We start from the raw sequence: 21123 nt of genomic DNA on the forward strand, positions 1-21123 counted from the left end.
ACAGTTTTTGTTTTTAGTAGCCATTCTGTTTTCCCTTTAAAACAGTCTGAGCAATATTGCCTAGATTGAAGGCCTGTCTTTTGTATGGGAAACCCTGTGGTCTGGCTGTTATTTCTTGCAGATTATCATACGACAAAAGCTGTATGCCACTTAGTTGGAATGGTGATTTGGGAAACTAGCCTACTCAATGTAGAAATGAAACAAATATTATCTAGATGTCATGGGGTGAAATGGGAGTGTATACAGCCCAAAACACATCTTTTTACCTTTTTGTATTAATTTGTATCTCTATAAACAGTGTTTAGAATGATAAATACATACTATAAAATTATGTAGATTTTGTGTGTGTTGTGTGCAAGATAAAATTAATAAGAATGTATGTTTCTGAAATCTCTTTTTCCTGTAAATCTCATGTAGTACATGTGGTGATCGCTACCCCTGGCAGAATCCTGGATCTTATCAAGAAAGGAGTAGCAAAGGTTGACCATGTCCAGATGATAGTATTGGATGAGGTAATGTTTCTTCATTTAAAAGGACTTTTCTGTACTATCAGAAGCTTTACTTACAGTTTTCAGTGAATAAAGCAAAAGCTGTTTTTGTTTGACCTTTTGGTAAACATATCCAGATATTTATGTTACCAAATAACCAAGCCAAGTTCCTTTTGTTTTGTTTTGTTTTTGGTTTTTCGAGACAGGGTTTCTCTGCATAGCTTTGGGCCTTTCCTGGAGCTCACTTGGTAGCCCAGGCTGGCCTCGAACTCACAGAGATCCGCCTGGCTCTGCCTCCCGAGTGCTGGGATTAAAGGCGTGAGCCACCACCGCCCGGCGCCAAGTTCATTTTAAGTCTTCCTATTCAGTGGTACATTTTAAAAGCATGTAAGGCCTATCATATCTGCTACTTGATATTGTTCTCTCTTTTTGAAATTTGTTGTCTCTTTGGGTTATAACCTAATATAAATTCCTTTTAAGAACTTAGTTAACTGAAGCCAGATATTTTACCTGGGAGGTAGAGTCATATGGGTCTCTTGAGTTGGAGGTCAGCTGGTCTACACAGCAAGTTTCAGGCCAGTCAGGGCTACACAGTGAGGCCGGGTCTTAAAAACGTACTCAGCTGTGTCCCTTGGATCTAGCAGTGCTTTATGCTTGTAGCTTGTCAGTATTAATGTCTTGGAATATTTTCCTGTTTGGTTTGTTTTAGATTACTGACTGACTAATGAGGAATAGCACCCAAATATTATGTCAACGTTAAGTACACCGTAACATGCTTTTACTTAATTTTTACAGTCTGATACGATCAAGGTGTCTTAGAAAGTTGTTGTGGGATGTAGATAGCCTGTTTTCAGTTTCAGCCCAAATGGTTGGAATTCAGAACTTGGTTTGGTTTGGTTTTGTAAACTATGACCACGGAAGCTCTTATAAACAAAAACATTTAGTTGGGCTGGCTTACAGTTTTCAGAGGTTCAGGCCATTATCATCATGTTGGGACACGGTGGTATGCAGGCAGACATGGTGCTGGAGAAGTAGCTGAAAGTTCTGCATCTTGCACAGGCAACAGGAAGTGGTCTGTCTCAGTGGGCGTGGCTTGGGCATGTATGAGACCTCAAAGCCCACCTCCACAGTGATACTCCCTCCAATAAGACCACACCTACTCCAACAAAGCCACACCTCCTAATAGTGCCACTCCCTCTGGGGACCATTTTCTTTATTATTTTAATAATTTTCTTTAGGTAGGGATTATAGCCTCCTCTCTCTGTTTGAGACAGTTTCATTGTATAGCCCAGACTGACCTCACACTCCCAGTTCTTCTACCTCAGCCACTTGGGTACTGGGATTACAAGCAAATGCTACCATACTTGGCTCCTTTTCTCCTGAATTACTGAGGATTTGTCTTGGTAACCTTGAATACTGTATGTGTGAAAGAATTTATGTTCATAGCCAGGAACAGCCTGTAGGTTGTGGTTTGCCCTTTGTTTATATGCTAACCAAAACTTTTATTGCCTTACTCATTAAAATTGCCTTTTCTTTGTATTACAGGCAGATAAGTTGTTGTCACAGGATTTTGTGCAGATTATGGAGGATATTATTCTCACACTACCTAAAAATAGGCAGATTTTACTATATTCCGCTACTTTCCCTCTTAGTGTACAAAAGTTCATGGTAAGTATGGAATCTGTGCTTGGAATCTGTGTCGTCACGGTACTTAAGAGTGTGTGCTTTTACCTGTAATTACACCTTTTTTCAGAGTGTATGCTTTATGCTATTTCAGGGTTTTCTTTTCATGTAGTCAGTAAAGATTGGTTCATGGATTTATTATAATTGGGGGTAGCTGAAGTTTTCCTGTGTCCCAGCCTGCCGGCATTCGGGACAGATCTCTCCCACTTGTGTCCCCCAAGTAAACACTCAGAGACTCATATTACTTAAGAACTGTATGGCCATGGCAGCTTCTTGCTATCTGTTCTTAAATCTTAAATTAACCCATATCTATTAATCTATAAGTTGCCACATGGCTCGTGGCTTACTGGTATCTTACATGTTGCTACTCATGGCGGCAGGTCTGGCAGCGTCTCTGACTCAGCCTTCTTCCACCCCGCCTTCTCCCTCCTTGTCCCGCCTACACTATCCTTCCTGCCTGGCTACTGGCCAGTCAGCGTTTTATTTACCAATCAATCATAGCAACAATATATTCACAGCATACAGGATATCCCACAATTGGGTTTTTGTTTTGTTTTTGAGACAAGGTCTCACTGTAGCCCTGGCCAGGAGGCTAGCTTCCAACTCAGAGGTTTGACTCCCCCTTCTAAGTGCTAGGATTAAAAGTGTGTGCAATCACATCTGGCTTAGACATTTTTTTTTTAATTATATAAACTGAATCTCTGAGTTCAAAGCCAGCCTGGTGTTCCAGCCATCCAGTGCTACATAGTGCCATAGACATTTTATATTTCTCTCTCTCTCTCTCTCTCTCTCTCTTTTCTTTGTTTGTTTGATTTTGTTTTTTTAACACAGGGTTTCTCTATGTAGCCCTGGCTGTCCTAAAACTCACTCTAGACAAGGCTGGCCTTGGACTCAGAGGTCTGCCTGTATCTGCCTCCTGAGTGCTGGGGTTAAAGGTGTGATTCACCATGGCCTGGCTGTGAGACTCTGTCTCAGAGAGAGAGAGAGAGAAAGTGAGTTCTAATTTTATTTAATTCTTCATGCCAAGGTGACGTATTCCATAGATGCTGGGTAAATTGGTTAGAGCATTATCTTATACACAAAACATGTCCTAGAAACTACCTGTGTGGTCATGGTTATCTTTCTGTCTCAGCCTTCTGAATGGTGGGATACAGGCATGTACAACTATGCCCATTTCTAACATAGCTACATTTTGAATCTGAGATCTACCATTTTAGGTTAATTTGTTTATTTTATGAATACTTGTTTTGAAAAAAAGATGCATCTATTACAGCAAGACACACATACACACACACACACACACACACACACACACACACACACACACACCCCAAAAAAAGATAAAAATTTAGGGTAAGAAATTGAGTTCAGACACCAGGCAGTGGGAGGCAGCACTCAGAGGCACAGGCAGGTGGATCTTTGAGTTCCAGGCCAGCCTGGTTTACAGAGTGAGTTTTAGGACAGCCAGGACCACACAGAGAAACCTTGTCTCAGAAGAAAAAAGAAATTGAATTCAGGGGTAGAGCTCTTTACCTAGCATGCCTGAAGCCTTAGGTTTAATTCCTCAATACCTTCCCCCCACCCTCCAAAAATAAGCAAAAAAAAAAAAAAAAAAAAGTATGCATTTTCAGTTTAATCAAGAATCCCAGTATTTACCTTAAGACTTCCTTTACTCTCCTCTCCACCCCTCCAGAATTCCCATCTGCAAAAACCCTATGAGATTAACCTGATGGAGGAACTAACTCTGAAGGGAGTAACCCAGTACTACGCATATGTAACTGAGCGCCAAAAAGTACACTGCCTCAATACACTTTTCTCCAGGGTAAGTAGTGGGCGGGCTTTCCTGCTGAGTCTTGTCCTCCACCAATTCCCAGTAAACCAGACAGTTGTATCATTTCTCCATTATCTTCACTGTAAAAAAAGTCTTAGTAGTGTTTCCTAAAGACAGCTTTGATTGGTTTAAAGTTAAAGCTGATTGACACAGGTGCTTTACTTTTATTGTTAAATAATTTACCTTAATTACACTTCATCCTGATTGTTTAGATTCAATCTTTGTGAATACACCTAATTGCTAAAATTATTTATGACCTCAAAATCAGTACTGAAGGTGTTCTGGTCATTTTGTAGACATGTGCAATGTGGCAAAAACAAAAAAAAAATTGGTCCCCGATAAGGTCCAAGAAGAGGACAATCTGCCTTCTTGTCTTAGTTCTCACACTATGAATAAGCATCCATTTTTCAGTCATTGGGCCTTTTTCAAATTCTGGTGCTGTTCGTGACTTCATTCTAAAATGGCCCTACACTGTTGCTGAAATGTGTCCTGTCCTCTTCAGCACAAGAAGGCTGACAGACTGTGCAGGGAAAATAGGTATTAGGTTTGAGAATATAGATATATTAAGTAAGACATGCTTAAAGAAATGAAATTTCATGCTTATCTATTGACAAAATGTAACCAGAGGCTCACAAGTACCTAACTCTGTATTTTCACTAGAAACAGTAGTTCTTTTTATTCGTTTTACTTATTTTAGTTATGTATATGTATGAGTCTGTGTCTGGGTGGGGTTATATGCACATGAGTGCAGCTGCTGGAATGGAAGAGTCCAGAAAAGGGTGTCAGAGCCCCTGGAAGTAAAGTTACAGCAGTTGTGAGTCCTAAGTTGTGTGTGTGTGTGCTGAGAACTGCACTTGGCTCCCGCAGGAGCCGTGTGTGCTCTCCCCTGCTGAACTCTCTCCAGCCCCAAAGCATTGCTTCTTATTTGCTGGTTCAGTGTTAGCAGTGGCTTTATGGGGCATGATTTCTGTGACCACTGCGTCTGTATTTTTGTCTGGGGCAGTTAGGTGGCCCCTATGAAACACTCTGCTGCAGCAAAACCAATTCTTAGCGCCGGGCGGGTGCCTTTAATCCCAGCACTTAGGAGACAGAGCCAGGCAGATCTCGGTGAGTTCAAGGCCAGCCTGGGCTACAGAGTGAGATCCAGGATAGGCACCAAAACTACACAGAGAAAACCTGTCTCAAAAAACAAAAAACAAAAACAGTTCTTACCAGCAACTGTTTACTAAATTTTTACATTTTTTTACAACTTCCCATCTCTCTTAGGAGACTCTCAATTTTAGACTTCTTAAAGTTTTTGCTAAATAATATATTCAAGATTGGCCAAACACGTGTTTTTGTCTTTCTCCTACTCTTCTTCTGTGTTTAGCTGCAGATCAACCAGTCCATCATTTTCTGCAACTCCTCTCAGAGAGTTGAATTACTGGCCAAGAAGATTTCTCAGCTGGGTTATTCTTGCTTCTATATCCATGCTAAAATGAGGCAGGTGAGTGTGAGTCTAGAGCTTGCATAGATTTAAACCCCAACAAAAAATATTGTTTTAAGTGTTTGTTTTCTTATTTTTGGTGACCCATAAATGCCTTTGTTTGAGAATATACTGCTTGGCTTAGGGTGTAGTGATAGAGCAAGGTCCTGAGTTCCAATCCCCCATACCAGGAAAAGAATGAACAAAAGAACTATTCTTTAGTAGCCTAACAACCCTTCATTTAAACCACCAAGAACAGTATAGAAATGTCAGCTCTCTTTGTCTATGCTTGAAATCCTGGCACTTAGAGGATGTAGAGAGGAAATGAAGAATTCAGGTCATTCTCTGCTACATAGTAAGTTTGAAATTAGCCTGAGCTGCAGGAAACCCTGTGGGGAGGGGGAGGGCACAGGAAGAACACAGTGGAATGCATTCTGTCCCAGGTAATTTCTATATTTGTTCTGTTTAATGCAATAACCTTAATAGATAGATAGCTCCATGTAGCCATTTAAATTAGTTAAAAGCAACTACAATTTAAAGTTTTGTTCCTCAGTCAGATTAGTACATTTCAAAGGTTCTGTTGGTTCCCTGTGGCTAGTGACTCCTTTATTGGAGGATAACAATACATACATTTTTTTTCTTACAGAAAGTGCTGCTATAGAATTTAATACACAGTAACTTCTCCTTACTTAGGATATCTTGAAATCATAAACAGTACTAGATTGTATATGCATGTGTACTATGATATGGTTTAACTATTAGATATAATAAAAGGTTTACTAGAATAATAAAACAGTATATAACAATGTATTGTCCTAAGTGTTAGATGAATGTGATCTCAGCCTATCTTATACCTATCCTCCTTGGGCTGACACAAAATGATAAAATGTTCACCTGATGAAATGAAGAAGACCACACAGACATAGTAAGTGATGCAGTTTTTGACTGCTACAGAAAGGTGACTTGAACACTGATAACCAAGATAGTTAAAGGACATGGGCAGTGTCTTTACACTGTAGATGCACTGGACACAGTGATGATTCACATCGTAGACAAATTACATCACTCCTTAGAAGTGTGTCCTTTAAAACTTAGGAATTATTTCCAAAGTTCTCATACCAAAGTTGATTATGGATAACTGAAATCGAGTTAAAAACAAGGATGAAGCTAAGCTAGTATATATGTGGTCTGTAAACTGACTATTTTTTTTAATTGTAAAAAAGATATTTTGTATGAAGAACTGATTGGATAGGAAAAACCGTGGTGGACATTTTGAGTTGCATATAAATATTACTCAAATAGTTTATCCTCCCTTTTCCCCCAGGAACATCGAAATCGTGTCTTTCATGATTTCCGAAATGGCTTATGCCGCAATCTTGTTTGCACTGGTAAGTGTCTTGTATTTCTTGGGCCACTGTTTTCTGTATTGTCTGGATTACTTTCTGTAACATAGTGAAGCCATGACATTGCAGGTCTTACCTGGGCAATCATATTATTGAGTGGTTAACTTATTTAAATTGCAGGGAAATATTTGGTTGTTTATAGATGTATCCATTATATTTTCTCCTGTATTTGGGAAACCCATAGAGTAGCTTATTGATGAATGTTAAAGTTGTTAATCAAATTCAATTTACATAAGAAAATAGAAACTAGACCGGGCAGTAGTGGCACACAACTTTAATCACAGCAATTGGGAGGCAAAGGCAGGCAGAACTAGCTCTGTGGTCTACAGAGCTAGTTCCAGGACAGGCTTTAAAGCTACACAGAGAAGCCCTGACTCGAAAAACCAAAAAGAAAAGAAAACAGAAACTGCATTCCATCAGGCACCTTCCCACTATTTTTCCACTTGTAAGTAAAAAGTTGGGGCTTAGGATCTATGAGTTCAGTCTCTAACACTAAAATAAAGAAAAGGGAAGACATTGATAGTAATTAACAATACTTATATAATACATAAAGTACTACACTGATTAATTGGTTTTATTTATTTATTGAGTCAGGGTCTCATATAGGCCAGGATAACTGCTTTTCCTCTCCTGAGTGCAGGGATTATGGGTATGCACCAATATGCCAAGTTTTACTGGATGCTAGGAACCAATCCTAAGATTAGGGTTTTCTGCACTGCACTCAGTCAGCCTGCTTATGTGTGGAATGTAGAAATAGCCATATATAAAATCCTACCCATTGGGGTGATTGAGGCAGTGTGAGGCCAGCCTGTGCTACAGATTGAGATCCTATCTCAAAAAAGCAAAGTAATAAATAAAAATAAAATGCTGCTTCTCCTTTAAGAAATGGTGATTTATTCAGAAAATATGGAATTAAAAGCAAAGTTTGCATACCATATAATCTTCATTGGAAGTACTAGGCTTTGCCATAGCAGCTCAGATAGAAGCCTTAAAATAGTATACAAATGGAGGGACAGTAAAAAGAAAATATTAAAAAAATGCTAGTTGGTGCCAAGTGTTGTAATCAAGCACTGGGATGGGGCAGAAGGTTGTTTCAGGTTCAAAGCCCACCTGGTTTGCTAGCAAATTCAAGGCCAGCCAAAGCTACAGAGTGAGTGAGGCCTGTCTTTAAAATTGAGCTTGATTGACAAGGGAATAATGTGTGAAGTGTTTATTATTACTAGTTCTGGTGTTTATTAGAGTATAAAAGTCATGTAGTTTCAGATGAGATGCTGTATTAATTGACTTTATAAACTGGGTAAGTTTGAGATGTGGAGAAAAGGGGATTTCAGGTTTGAGACTTGGGTAAAAAAATGGGCCATAAAGGTCTAACAAGGTATGGCAGTGAGTGCTCGTATTCCTAGCATGAGTTCAAGACTAGCCTGGGCCACCAGGGACCTTATCTCAAAAAGGAAAAAAAGCAACACCATGAATGGTTTTGGAAGGGGGATGTAGAGAGAGGCAAGAGGACCCACTTAGGACCCTGTTTGAGGGTTTGTGATGGGTGGGCACTAGTCATCGAGATAAGTGGGTGAATGACTTCTAGAATTCCCTTTCTGAACTATTCTGAATTTGTAAGTCTCGGATTAAATAGACAGTAGACTCATTTATGCAATCATCTTCCTGCATTGCTGTTCCCTAGATAGTTTTTAAGACTTTTCTTTTACAGGAACAGAAAGTTGTTTATGATAATGTATGTAATCATGGAAGAGTGCCAATAGTAACTGAATGCAGTAATAAACATAGGATACATTAGAAATCAATGCATTGTCGTTCTAATTGTTTCAATTCAAAAATAAAATGAAAATTATTAATTTTTTTTGAAGATCTGTTTACCAGAGGTATTGATATACAAGCTGTGAATGTGGTAATAAACTTTGACTTCCCAAAGCTGGCAGAGACCTATCTTCATCGTATTGGAAGATCAGGTTAGTGACAAATATAATCACTAACTTTTCTTTTGTAGAATATAATAGCTATGAGAGCAGTGCAATCACAGAAGTTTAGTTGTCTGATGCTTTTTCTTTAATAAATCTTTGTGTCTAGAGACAAAGTTTAGCTACTTAATTAACCCAGGCTGTCCTGGAACTTAAAATGCACCTGCCTCAGCCTCCTAAGTCTAATTACAGTGTGTGGTGGCTTATGTCATTCATTAAAGTTAAGCTGGAGGCCGGCAAGGTGGCTCAGTGAGTAAAGGTATTTGCGGCACAAGCCCAGTAACCTGAAGTCAGTCCTCGAACTCATGGTAGAAAGAGCCAGCTGCCAGCACACGTGCATGCACACACAAACACATAATAATAAAATTAAAAAGTGCTTTTGAAGGTAGGCTGGCTAGATGTGGTGCACTTGGGTAGAGGAAGCTGGTGACGTCGGCATCAGAGGCCAGCTGGGTTTACATACTGATCTGAGGGCAGCCAGGACTACATAATTGAGAACCAACCCCCGCTACACACCAAAAAAAAAGAAGTAAACTCAAACTGACGTGGGGACACATACCCTATCATCCCTGGGCTTAGGAGGCTGAGGCAGGAGGACCATGAATAAAATTGGGGGCGGGGTTAGACTGGAGAGGTAAGAGTTGCTGTTAAAGAACCTGTAAAGCTCTTTAGTTTGATTCCCACGCCCACATCAAGTAGATAAAACCACCTGCAACTGCAGCTTGTTAACACAAAGTTAGGCTGCATAGTATCTCACTCCCCACCCCACCCCCAAAGGAAAAAAAGGTTCAAGTAATTACTGTATGCTTAATTTGAAATGGAGTACAAGAAAGCTGTGTTGATGAGATGGTGTGATGTGAGTGTGCTCTTCAGTTGTGTATTTTGACAGCTGTGCAAACAAACATCCATTTTGTCATTTGATGAAAGTAAGTATAGTGCTATCCCTTAGTGTTCGTGTGAAATGGGTTCCAGGACCTTTGCCAGCATCAAAGTCTGGTATTTTCAGTCTCTTTAAACATGTGGTATTTGCATATAAGTGGTGCACATCTTATCCGTAAGTACTTCTTTGCAGTAGCTTGTGCACACAAGCTGGCTTTGTAAGCGGGTCTTACACTGTGTTCAGGGAATAGTGCCCCAGAAAATTCGGTTCCTGTTGAGGACAGTTGATGAGCCAAAGGAAAAACCATAAGTTGTTTTGTTTGTTTTTTCTGTCTTGTTTCGACCATTCAGAATGTCACCAATTGAAAATATTAATGCTGTTATTACAGACTTGAACATACATGTTGCTTTAACTCATTTTATTTACCACTTTTTAAATTTTTTAGCATAGTTTAAATTCATTAAACACTTTTTTTAGGTCGCTTTGGTCATCTTGGCTTAGCCATCAACTTGATCACATATGATGATCGATTCAACCTGAAAAGTATTGAGGAGCAACTGGGAACAGAAATTAAACCTATCCCAAGCAACATTGACAAGAGCCTGTATGTGGCAGAATACCACAGCGAGCCTGTAGAAGACGAGAAACCCTAACAAGCACGTATGTATCTGGCCAGAGTGATCAGCACCTTCAGACTTAGGAAAGAAATAAGGTCCTCCTCCTCCTCCGGCCTCAGGAGCTATGCCCAGCGTCAGAAATAGGAATGAGAACCAAGACTCGCTTGGGTGGGGCAACCATGTCGTTAGAGAGTAAGCCAGTGCCGCTCGGGGACACCTTCCTGAGTGTGATAGGAGTGGCACCGAACACAGATTGGGGGCTCGGAGTAATGAAAGGCAAAGGGCAGTGGCAGTCTTGGTATAAAAGGATTTCCTGCTCCCCTTTTTTACAAACCCTGTCCTTTTTTTTTCTTTGGATGGGTGCATTAATAAATTAGGTCAAATTACCTATAATGCCTTGTTATCAAATATGTAACACATTATAGACATGTCTTTTTAAAATGCCCCACTGGTTTCTCACATTCCTTTTGTGGCTATGCTCAGGTGTGAGGTAGAGTTTTCCTTAGAGAGAGACACCTTGACTGGGCTTGACGCCTCACTTTCCGGTCAGAGTGCAGACCTTTCGTGCTGGAGATTGAACCCAAGACAGAGAGAGCACTGCACTGCCACTAACCCTGCAGTCCTGCAGGAAGAGGAGGCTTAACTCCCTGCTGCATGTGCTGCCCGGAGTGCCTGTAATCCCAGCACTGGAGACTGGAGAGTTGTGAGGGCAAAGTCATTCTGTCTCCAAAATACAATGAAAGGCGTGGTTTATTTGTTTTTGAGAAAGTTTGGGGAGCCAGAGGTGCCTTCAAACTCTTCATCTACTGTAGGATGGCCTTGAGAATCTGGTCTTGGTGCTTCCACTTCCCAAGTGCTGGGATTAAAGATGTGTAAATACCACCACACTTGGCCTCTTAATTATTGTGAAGGAGACTGTCATTCATTCTTCTATCAGAATCCTAGGGCATGTGGGGAAAGTTGTTGGTTGGGTTTTTTCCCCCCTTTTCCTGAGACAGAGTCTATAGCCCTAGCTCGCCTAAAACAAACTCATACCTTAGTCTCTTGACTCAGACCCTCTTGCCTTGGTCTCCTGAGTGCTCAGATTGATATGCGTGAGCCACCATATCCAGCGGAGGTTCTTGCAGGGAACTCGTAGACCCCAGTAGTGTCAGGAGAGTGCTGAAGAGAGTTTGGGAGGGGGTTGTGAAAACATGTCTCTTTGTGTTAGATTGCTTTCATGGGTGTTAATCTTAAATTTCTAAACTTTTTTCATAGGCTTTGACAAACTGCAAAAGGCTCCTTGGATCTGTGACACATCATTTGGGGGGGTGCTCTTCTCTTTGTGGGTTTTTTCATCTTTATTTTGGAACTATGAAGAGTTATATAAGAGCTCAGACATTTTTCTTTTTTTTTTTTTTTTAAACTGGTAAAGAGAAAATGAGAAGAAGAAGAAATAGACGTTTTTTGTTCCACTGTTTGCACTGTGTGCTGACTGAACATTTGTTGCACTAACTGCTGGGTTTTAAAGATGTTTTCTGGGGGAAGGGGACACGGAAAGAGGAAAAAGAAAAGGAGGGAGAAACCCTGAAAAGAGAAGAACCTTGGTGACCACACACACCTGTCTACAATTCTCCAATAGCTGACTCTACTGCATTTCAACTTCTCCCTGATTAGTCATCCGTTTTTTAAGCCTGAAGAGCTTATTACTTATTTGTGCGAAGTGCCTTATGCTACGAGACCATTAAGAATATCATCTTTACACACAGCCCAAGGAATCAACAAAGTCATGTTCTATTTTCTTTTCTTTTCTCTTTTTTTTCTTTGCCTGTTCATTTTTGTTTCGAGTTGAAGTCTCTTCCTGTTGTACCAGTCCTCATGCCCAGGGCCGGAAGGTGGACTAGTGATGGTAGCGCCATTTTCCTTTTCTTTATATGGAGGAGTTGATTCACAACTGCAGTCCATCCACACTGTAAATACATGTATTTAAAAAAAAAAAAAACAATACCAAGTAAAATTTTCTTCTGGGCTGAGTAGACGCACCATCGTCGCTCCCAAAGGAAAGAGCAGCCTCTCACTGCAGGAGCCATATGACAAGCCTCTGTGCTCTACAGAGAACACTACCCTGGCTCACACCTCCATGAGCAGTGTGGCACTTCACGTGGAGACCTATCAGAGCCTTGACCCTCTTTCCTCTGTGGCAAAGCGCGTCCCGTAGAAAATTGGATGTGTATACTTGTATAAACTTTGTAAATAAGTTTTTTTTCTGGGTTCATATATATATATATATATATATATATACATATATATATATTATTTTTTTTTGGATGAAGGTTGCTGGGATTAAGGGGATTAGAGTGATTATGGGAGCAGCTAAAGATGAGAGGGGCTCAGTTTCCTGCAACACTAAATTCTAAAAAGTGCTTTGGCCTCTGACTCTAGGAAGCAGACCTCTGTGGAGCCCTGGGTTGGAAAGGGACCCAGAAGCCCAGGATGCACTGTCTGCCACCACACTGCTCTTGTAGTGCAGAGAGCAAGGAAGATGAGAAATCTGATTCCTGAGAGCTTTGAGAAGCTCTCTGATTGGGTTCTCCTGCTCTAAAAGTTTGAGGAACTTCCCAAGTTCTGCATAGGGGAACAAAGATTAATCTTCCTTGGAGTGGGAGAAGGGTATGGAGTGCAGTTTGAGAGCAGAGTGTGTGACGCATGCATTTGCACTTCAGAGGACCAGCCAGTACCAGCTCCCTGGGCTTGGCGGTTGTGAAGCTCAGCTGTCCTCAGTCACCTGCGGTGTGGGAGTGAGTTGCCCTCGGCCCACCTTGATACATACACTTTTGCAGGAATGGGCAACCCCTGAACACTGTTAACTTCATTGCTGCAGAAAGCTGCTTGCCGTGCGTTCTCTGCTGCCGTGACGAGAACGCTGTCTGTCATTCTGCACTGTAAATCGCTGGCAGATGCTCTAGGTGGGAGTGTTGCTGTCAATTGTGCCCCTCCCAACAAGCTCGATGTTTGGCCTGATCTCCAGGCAAAAGGAGTGAGATGAATCAACCAGTGAGCTTTTTGGGTTTTTTTTTTTTTTTTTTTTTTTTTTTTTTTTTTTTTTTTTTTTTTTTTTTTTTTTTTTTATGTTTTTAATTCCCTTTTAACCCAGTGTACTAGGTCAGTCAGGAGGCATCTAGGGAACAAAAAAAGCAAAAAACAAAATTTAAAAAAATACTGATTTCCATATTCCATCATTTTTCAAAACCTTGGAACTGACAAGGTATGTGTATGCTTTCATGCTTAACTCACCTGAATAAAGGAATCAATTATTCAAAGATGCTTTTTGACTTTGCCTAGCTCTAAAGCAAAACTATTTGTGACTCAATCCCAAATTCCTTGGGAATGAAAATCCTGCAGATGCCTCCTGATGAGACATAACCCTGACTCCGTAACAACTGTAGCAAGAGCTGCACAGTACAAACCCCAGAAGGCAAGTCCAGTGTATGTTGGTTACTAAACTTAAACCAAATTAAGGAAGTCACTTTTTTAGGGAGGGTGGGGGAGGGGTCTTAAAAAAATATCCTTTTGACCAACAAATCTTGCCCTTGTACTGATGCGGCTCTCTTTCTTCCTGCCTTTGGCGAGATGAGAGGGATCATCCATGTAGAACATTGCAGGAAAGGAGTATAAATGCATTTGAGATCTCGCCAGAGGGCATGTGGGTGAGTCAACAAAAAATGCAGCCTCTTGCCAACCTTGGGCTGCTCTGCCGGGTGCCACATGCCTACAGGTCCCTCTTAAAGCACAGACTCCACATGGAGAGCATTACTGAATACAGCCTCTGATGAGTTGTGGCACCTGGACTAGCTGGCACCACCGCAGGACAGCGGGGAGGCTGCGGTGGGTGTGGTGCCCAGCTCACTCGAGCTGGTAATGGGAAGATGCCCTACTGACCGGGTCAAAGCCCGGTCTGTATTTTTGTTGTTTTTTTTTAATCCCTCCTAATAAGGAACATTGCTACTATTGGAAATTGTCTTTCAGGTTCTTTCCAGTAATTTTTAAAGTAATGGTTTTGTTTTTTCCAGTGGTTCATTTGGATGAGAGAACTACATCTTATTTTTAGTATTCAGACTATATCCACCTCAGTGGTTTTAGCTTCTGGTCATACAGTTGTGTAATAAGTTATAAGACTGTTACACACCTTGCTGCCTCAGGGCCTGTTTTGTTTTTCTCTTCCTTTATGTTCTGAAGGTGAACAAAACTTTCCGTTAGGAATGGAATACATTTACCATAAAATGCTTTTTCCTGGAAAGAAGAGCCTAGCTAGTTCTAAATTATTCCCAAATGGGTACTGTCATTGTAATCCTGGGTTGGCCCAGAGGGGTGGGGTGGGGTGGGTGGTTGTCATAATTCATCTTCAGAATGAGGTGAGGGCATCTTTCCTTGGCCACTTGCTTTGTGTTGGACACCATCGTGCTCAGTTAGAACAGAGCACAGCACAAAGCTTTGATGAAAAGTGTTGGAAACAAAACATCTCATTCTGATTGTTTGGTTTCTTTTTTTTCTTTCTTTTTTTTAATAGGGGTGGGGGGGAGGGTACTGTGTCCCAAAAGGGAGGGAGTCTGCACTAAGGATTTAGAAACACTTTGGAAGCTTGTAACCTCATGGGAAACTGCCTTTAGCCACACTCCTGACCTTCAGATGAGTAACAAAAAGATGAAATAAGTTCTTGGGAATTAAGCCATGTTATTTTAATTGGGTACATTTTTTTCAACTTTCTGTGTATCTTTAAAATTGTTACTGTGGAATGATTTTCTTGCCAAGTATCTTTATCAGGCAAAATTATTGGCCTCATGGGAGGTGAAATAAGCCAGCTTTGGGGTGAATTTATGTGGACTTTGGTGAGTTTGTAGTTCTGCTTTATATTCATAAAGATAGTTTTTTAAAACTCCCAAAGCAAATCTATTTTCTTCTGATATAAAAACTCATCTTTGGAATAAAGAGTTAAGTGTCCAAGGGTTGTAACCAGTATGAGGTCAGAGGGAGCTGGCCTGGCCTGGACTCTGCCCCTCCACAGCTGACAGACTCCAACAGAAGTGTATTTAAATCTCCAGTAGACAAAGCTGGGCAGGGTAAGGGAGGGGTGGGCCTGGGTTAGTTAAAGAGACAGGCTGCTGTATTTTAACCAGTGGTTCTTGGGAAGGGGGCCTGGAGAAAACAAAGTCACTTCCCTTATTTGAAGCAAAACAAATTAGAAAAAATTACAATTTTTGTTCAGTAAAAAAAATTCTAACGTCCCTAGCCACAAGGGACCAGTTCCACTTTCAACAGTGGGAACTTAAAATTTTGAAAACATTTTGGGGAAAGGGAAAATTGGCTTTCTGTTTAATTGGCAAATGTTCCAGTGGGGGGTATGTTTTTGTTGGGATGTGTTACGTTGTATGTACATGTCTAGGACCCGAGTCTTCACAGTTTATATGTGGTTCAGAAAAGATGGTTGGTAAAATCTTGATTATTTCTTTTTGTTAATTTATCTCAATAAAAGCCCACTGGAACTCCAAGTGTGTCTTGTATGTATGTTCTTGAAGCAAGTTGTGCCCCCAGGAATCCTAGAACATTTTATTGTGGTATTGGAGGTTGTGAATCAGCGGGCTTCTTGTGTGCCTACTTGAATAAACTTGTAGACTTCGGTCATCCACCCTAGATTTCCTGCCTCACACAGTTTTCATAGTATAGGTGAAAGCCAAGATCAGTTGGGATTCGAAGTCATCAGCTCCCAGAATCATTGTCAAGCAGAATGTTCAGAGTCTTACAGAACTACAAGGAATGTAGATGAGATGCCAAACACTCAGAAGACAACCTTTGCCAGTCTTCCCTCGGAGCTGCTAAAATGCAACAAATCTGCTAGTGAAAGATCAACCTCAGGTGGAGAGATGGGGTCGGGGAGAACAGGACTGGGAGGCAACACCGGTCACCGAGTGTCCTTAGCTTGACTCCATCTACATTTCCAGTCTTTACACATTTGTATAAATGCCCATAAACTGACAGACTATATGAGTGGCCATGCCACAGCAATACTGTATATACAAGAACAAATGTCGGACTCAGCTGAAAGGTAACTGTCCAGAGCATTGTAGGATTGGGGAAAAAGAAGCCCCAAAGTAGATGGCACAATTTTGCTTTGCTTATTGCAAAAGCTTCAGTATGCAGCCCAAGCTGGGCTTTAGATTCCAGGCATGTGCCACCACACCAACAATAGATTTTTGACATCGCAGAGTTTTGTGGAGAAAGGATAATCAACAAAGAAGGCTGAACTATTGGGTGTCCATATTGCAAGAGAAGGTCTCCATCTGGCAAAGTATTGCACAAAAACGGGTCGTGGAAAACGGCATAACACCCCAAAGTTTCAGCTGCTTTGGAGGTTGTGGCAAACGGATCCCAATCACTTTTCTCCATCTCCTTTACCCCTCCCCTCAGAAACTCGGGATCTTGCTGGATTTGGCCCGTTAGGCGTGATTTGGGTATATATAGTGCAAGTGCTGGCTTAGAATGGGTTTAGTTTGGGATTTAAATCAATTTACCAACATTACTGTTTTGTGTGAAGTGGTGGTGGTGCATGCCTTTTTTTTTTTTTTTTTTTTTTTTTTGGTTTTTTTTTTTTTTTTTTTTTTGGTTTTTCGAGACAGGGTTTCTCTGTGTAGCTTTGAGCCTTTTTTTTTGGTTTTTCAAGACAGGGTTTCTCTGTGTAGTTTTAGTGCCTGTCCTGGATCTCACTCTGTAGACCAGGCTGGCCTCGAACTCACAGAGATCCGCCTGGCTCTGACTCCGGAGTGCTGGGATTAATACATTTCTTCATGAAGGCATGGTGACCTGTGCCTTTTGAGATTGCTGTAGGGCAGAGCCCATGCTGTAGGAGGGTGTGGATTCCTTGGCCACACTTCCATCCTCCCCTTGAGTCTAGGGTCCAAATGTCTCTGCCTCCCAGTTGCTTCCTCACTTTCTCCACAGATTGACTTGTGGGAGCTGAGTTAGCATCAGATCATTGGCTTCCATTTAGACTTGCTTGCCAGGGATTCCCAGCCCCCTTACCACCCCCTCAGAAATTTGGAGGCAGGGAAGAGAATACAGCCCTCTTGTAACAGTTCCTTTTTGGCAGGATTCCCTCTGGCTGCTTTGTCGTGAGATCGCAGACTCAGTTTCCCACCTCTCTCTCTGTTCTCGTGTTAGGTCCCCTGTGCCTACTCATAAGCCCTCCTTACAGGAACCTGTTAGGAATGTGTCATTTGTTTCTTGTCAGGATCCAGATTGACAGGCACATGGTATTAGTGGCCCCAGGCAACAAACTGGAAACAAACAAACAACTAGATTCTAGCTGGGTGGTGGCGCACACCTTTAATCCCAGCACTCGGGAGGCAGAGGCAGGTGGATCTCTGTGAGTTCCAGGACAGCCTGGTCTGCAAAGCGAGTTCCAGGACAGCCAGAGAAACCCTGTCTTGAAATAAATCAAAAAAAGGAAAAAGTAAATGAGATTCTAGAGTTAAGTTACATCTGATGAATGCAATAAGCTTATATGTGCTTGTGGGAAAGAACCAGGCAGGCAACTGGACAGTCCATGACACACAGTGATAACCTCAGTTCTAATTGTGGCTGGTGGTCAATGACAGGGCATGAGGAAGGTGGATGAGATTTTTAGCAAGAAAATTAAGAGCATGCGATCAACATCTAGAGTTTATGTAAGAAGACCTGGGTATTTTAAAGAAGGGTCCTCTCTTCATCTGTAGATAACTTTAGCTAATTGATTACCTTGCTCTTAGGCCTGAAATGGATGGCAATCTACAGAGGTTTTACTTAATTTGTATAAGCAGAGGTCCAGGCAATGTGGTGGGAACTGACAGCCTCAGCTAAGTCTACAGATGAGTCCTTTGACCCACATAATAAGGAACATCCTGATAGAAAAGTCCAAACAGAAGCTGGGTGCGGCCCACATCTTTAATCCCAGCATTCCAGAGGTAGAGACAGGCTGCTCTCTGAGTTTGAGGTCAGCCTGATCTATGTAGCAAGTTCCAGACCAGCAAGGGCCACATAGTGAAACTATCTTGAAAAAAAGAGGTGAAGGGAGGGATGGAGGATGAAGGGGAGAGAGCCAAATGGAAGCCACCAGAACTGTCAAAACAGTAAACCAAAAATAGCACATTCTGCCAAAACAAGATTGAGAAGATGAATGCTACTACCATATCTCCATCTCATGCATGTATTTGGTCTGTGCAGAAGAAAATTCAGGAGAATGACAGTGGACTATTGTAAACTCCAGCTGCCATTCCAGATGTGGTATTCGGGGTTTTGGCTAGACCAAAGCTGTATACCCTCACCACCTGATTTAGTGAAAGCTTTTTGCTCCAGACGGACAACTATTTTCAGAACAGCTCACTTTCAGCTGATGCCCCCCTCATGTGCGGAGAGGCCTTACTCACCTCTGGATCTATGGGACACTGTGTTGGTCTACTATGTCAGATAAAATAAGTCCTCCACCAAAAATCATGGACTTGCTTCTTCAGTGACATTTCTGGAAACCCCGTGGACTGGGACGTGTTGCAACATCTCTCTGAGGATTAGACAAATCGCTCCGCTGACCATCCCACAACTTAGAGACACAAGGTCTACTGAACTTGTATGGCTTCTTCTAACCATTTGCTGAAAAATCAGAGTTGTTGCTGGTTTTGAGGGTAGTAGAGGACAAGAGGAGACTGCAACAGGGATAGGATGTATCAGATGTGCATTTGGTCCTTAGGGTCCGTCTCAGTGTCTGTGACAGGAAGGGATGATGCTCTATGAAGCCTTTGCCAGAATCACTTAGGTGAACCACAGCACAGACCCTGAGGATTTTGATGGACAGCTGTGCCATCTTCTGCATATATTATTTTTCTTTTTCTGAGACAGGGTTTCACTGGTGTAGCCCTGCCTATCCTGGAACTCCCTCTGTAGACCAGGCTGGCCTTAAACTCAGAGATCTGCCTGCCTCTGCCTCCCAAGTGCTAGGATCAAAAGTATGCCACCACTGCCTGACTACTATTCTACGCTTGAAACACAGCTCCTAATTTGCTATCAGCAAAACTTGAGTCATCAGGTACTACATTAAGTATGTGTTACCAAGTCAACGTGCTTTGAGCTGCCCACTACACACGACGTATCACCTAGTTCATTAAACTATAAGGCAGCTTTGAGCTTTGTTGGTCCAGAAGTTTTGGTTCTCATTGGAGGAATACCTCCATCAAGGGATTCGATGATGGCTCCATTAAATTAGCGACAGATTGTTCCCTGCCCACTTGGGATTAAGGAACCAACAGGCAAAACAAACACTATATTCAGTGGCCGATCTTGATTGGAAAAAATGAAACTGGGTTGTAGCTGCACTCGGAGGCTAAGGAAGAATATGTCTGTGACAAGGTAGGTCCCCAGGGCTCCCGTCCAATAGGATGACCAAAGTGACCCTGTCTTAGGGTAGCCTAAACAGCTAACAGCCCAGACGTCTCATGGAGGAAGGTTTCACCTGAGATGTATCTTACTGGCAGAGTGCTTGCCTACTGAATGCAAGTCCCTGAGTTTGATTGCCAGATCTGAAAAATTATTTTGTTTTTTTTTTGTTGTTTTTGGGTTTTTTGAGACAGGGTTTCTCTGTGTAGTCCTGGCTGTCCAGCAGACCAGGCTGGCCTTGAACTCACAGACATCCACCTGCCTCTGCCTCCCAAGTGCTGGGATTAAAGGCGTGTACCCCCCCCTTTTTTGTTTGTTTTTTAGGATGTGGGTTGTTTCAACAGGCAAGGCTTCAGGACAAGCCAAGTACTCAAAGGAAGCAAAGTACAGAGCATTTCTGAGCGCCCCGCCAGCTGCAGAAATGCGGCCCACTGCATAGTTCTGAGTACTTCTCCATCTTTCATTTATTTTTCAGTTCTCTTCTCCCCCACTCTCCCACCGCGTCAGCTATAATAATAAAGATTGGCCTCTCGTGCCTTAGTCAAAGGTTTGGGCCTCAGCCAAAAGAGGCTTAAGCCTGGACTGAGGAGAAAGCGACATGAAAGAATTGGTATCTGCTCCCACAGTGAGGTTTAGCATGTTTTTAATATTTTGTTTTGGGAGACAGAGTCTCACGTATCCCTAGGCTAACCTCCAGCTCAATATGTAGCTAAGGATGATCTCAAACTTCAAATCCCAATGCCTCTTGTACCAGGCTTTTTAAGGGATCTGTTTTGGGGGTGCTGGGGTGACAGCATAGTGCCCACAACACAAGCATGAGGATCTGGGGCAGCACCTTTGTGAAAAAGCCAGGTGTGGTGGCACAGGCCTGTGGTTCCAGCCTCAAGGGGTGGAGAGCAGAGAATCCCTTCAGCCTGCTGGCCAGCTACCGTCACTCCATCTGTGAGCTCCAGGTTCAGTGGAGAGCCTGGATCAAAATAATAATATAATAATAATAATAATAATAATAATAATAATAATAATAATAATGTGGAGATGGATTTAGGAGGACACATCAACCTCCGGCCTCCACCCACACAGGGGCACACATATGCTGCACCAAACATACATGCAAACAGTTTCAGAAGAGACGTGATTAAATGCCGGGTAAGCAGGTGTAGACGATGATGATTCTGTCATCTGGCCACTTGAATCTCCATGTCGTAGATGCCAATTTAGCCAATTCCCCTAAATCTCCTCCCCTCTTTGCTTTCGGATCAAAACTGGCTGGAAGAAAATTTGAGCAAGATTTAGAAAACAGAACTTGTGGGAGAAGAAAATGTGGCGAGCGATGTCACTGTGGCCT

The 21123-nt window shown here is 41.9% G+C and overlaps 1 protein-coding gene across 8 annotated transcripts in view; it reads left to right on the plus strand.

The window, feature by feature from the left end:
* Positions 1–12327, plus strand: part of Ddx6 (DEAD-box helicase 6) — a 35687-nt gene extending 23360 nt beyond the window's left edge. For all 8 annotated transcript variants that reach the window (XM_015986872.3, XM_076576102.1, XM_076576099.1 and 5 more), the window contains exons 7-14: positions 418–512; positions 2034–2156; positions 3865–3993; positions 5372–5488; positions 6792–6855; positions 8736–8837; positions 10204–10386; positions 11601–12327. In XM_015986872.3, coding sequence (XP_015842358.1) covers positions 418–512; positions 2034–2156; positions 3865–3993; positions 5372–5488; positions 6792–6855; positions 8736–8837; positions 10204–10379 — 806 coding nt within the window. In that variant the 3' untranslated portion in view covers positions 10380–10386; positions 11601–12327. The remainder of the gene's footprint in view (positions 1–417; positions 513–2033; positions 2157–3864; positions 3994–5371; positions 5489–6791; positions 6856–8735; positions 8838–10203; positions 10387–11600) is intronic.
* The last annotated feature ends 8796 nt before the right edge of the window (positions 12328–21123 follow it).

This window comes from Peromyscus maniculatus, chromosome 7 (assembly GCF_049852395.1).
Source record: "Peromyscus maniculatus bairdii isolate BWxNUB_F1_BW_parent chromosome 7, HU_Pman_BW_mat_3.1, whole genome shotgun sequence".
Classification (NCBI taxonomy): domain Eukaryota; kingdom Metazoa; phylum Chordata; class Mammalia; order Rodentia; family Cricetidae; genus Peromyscus; species Peromyscus maniculatus.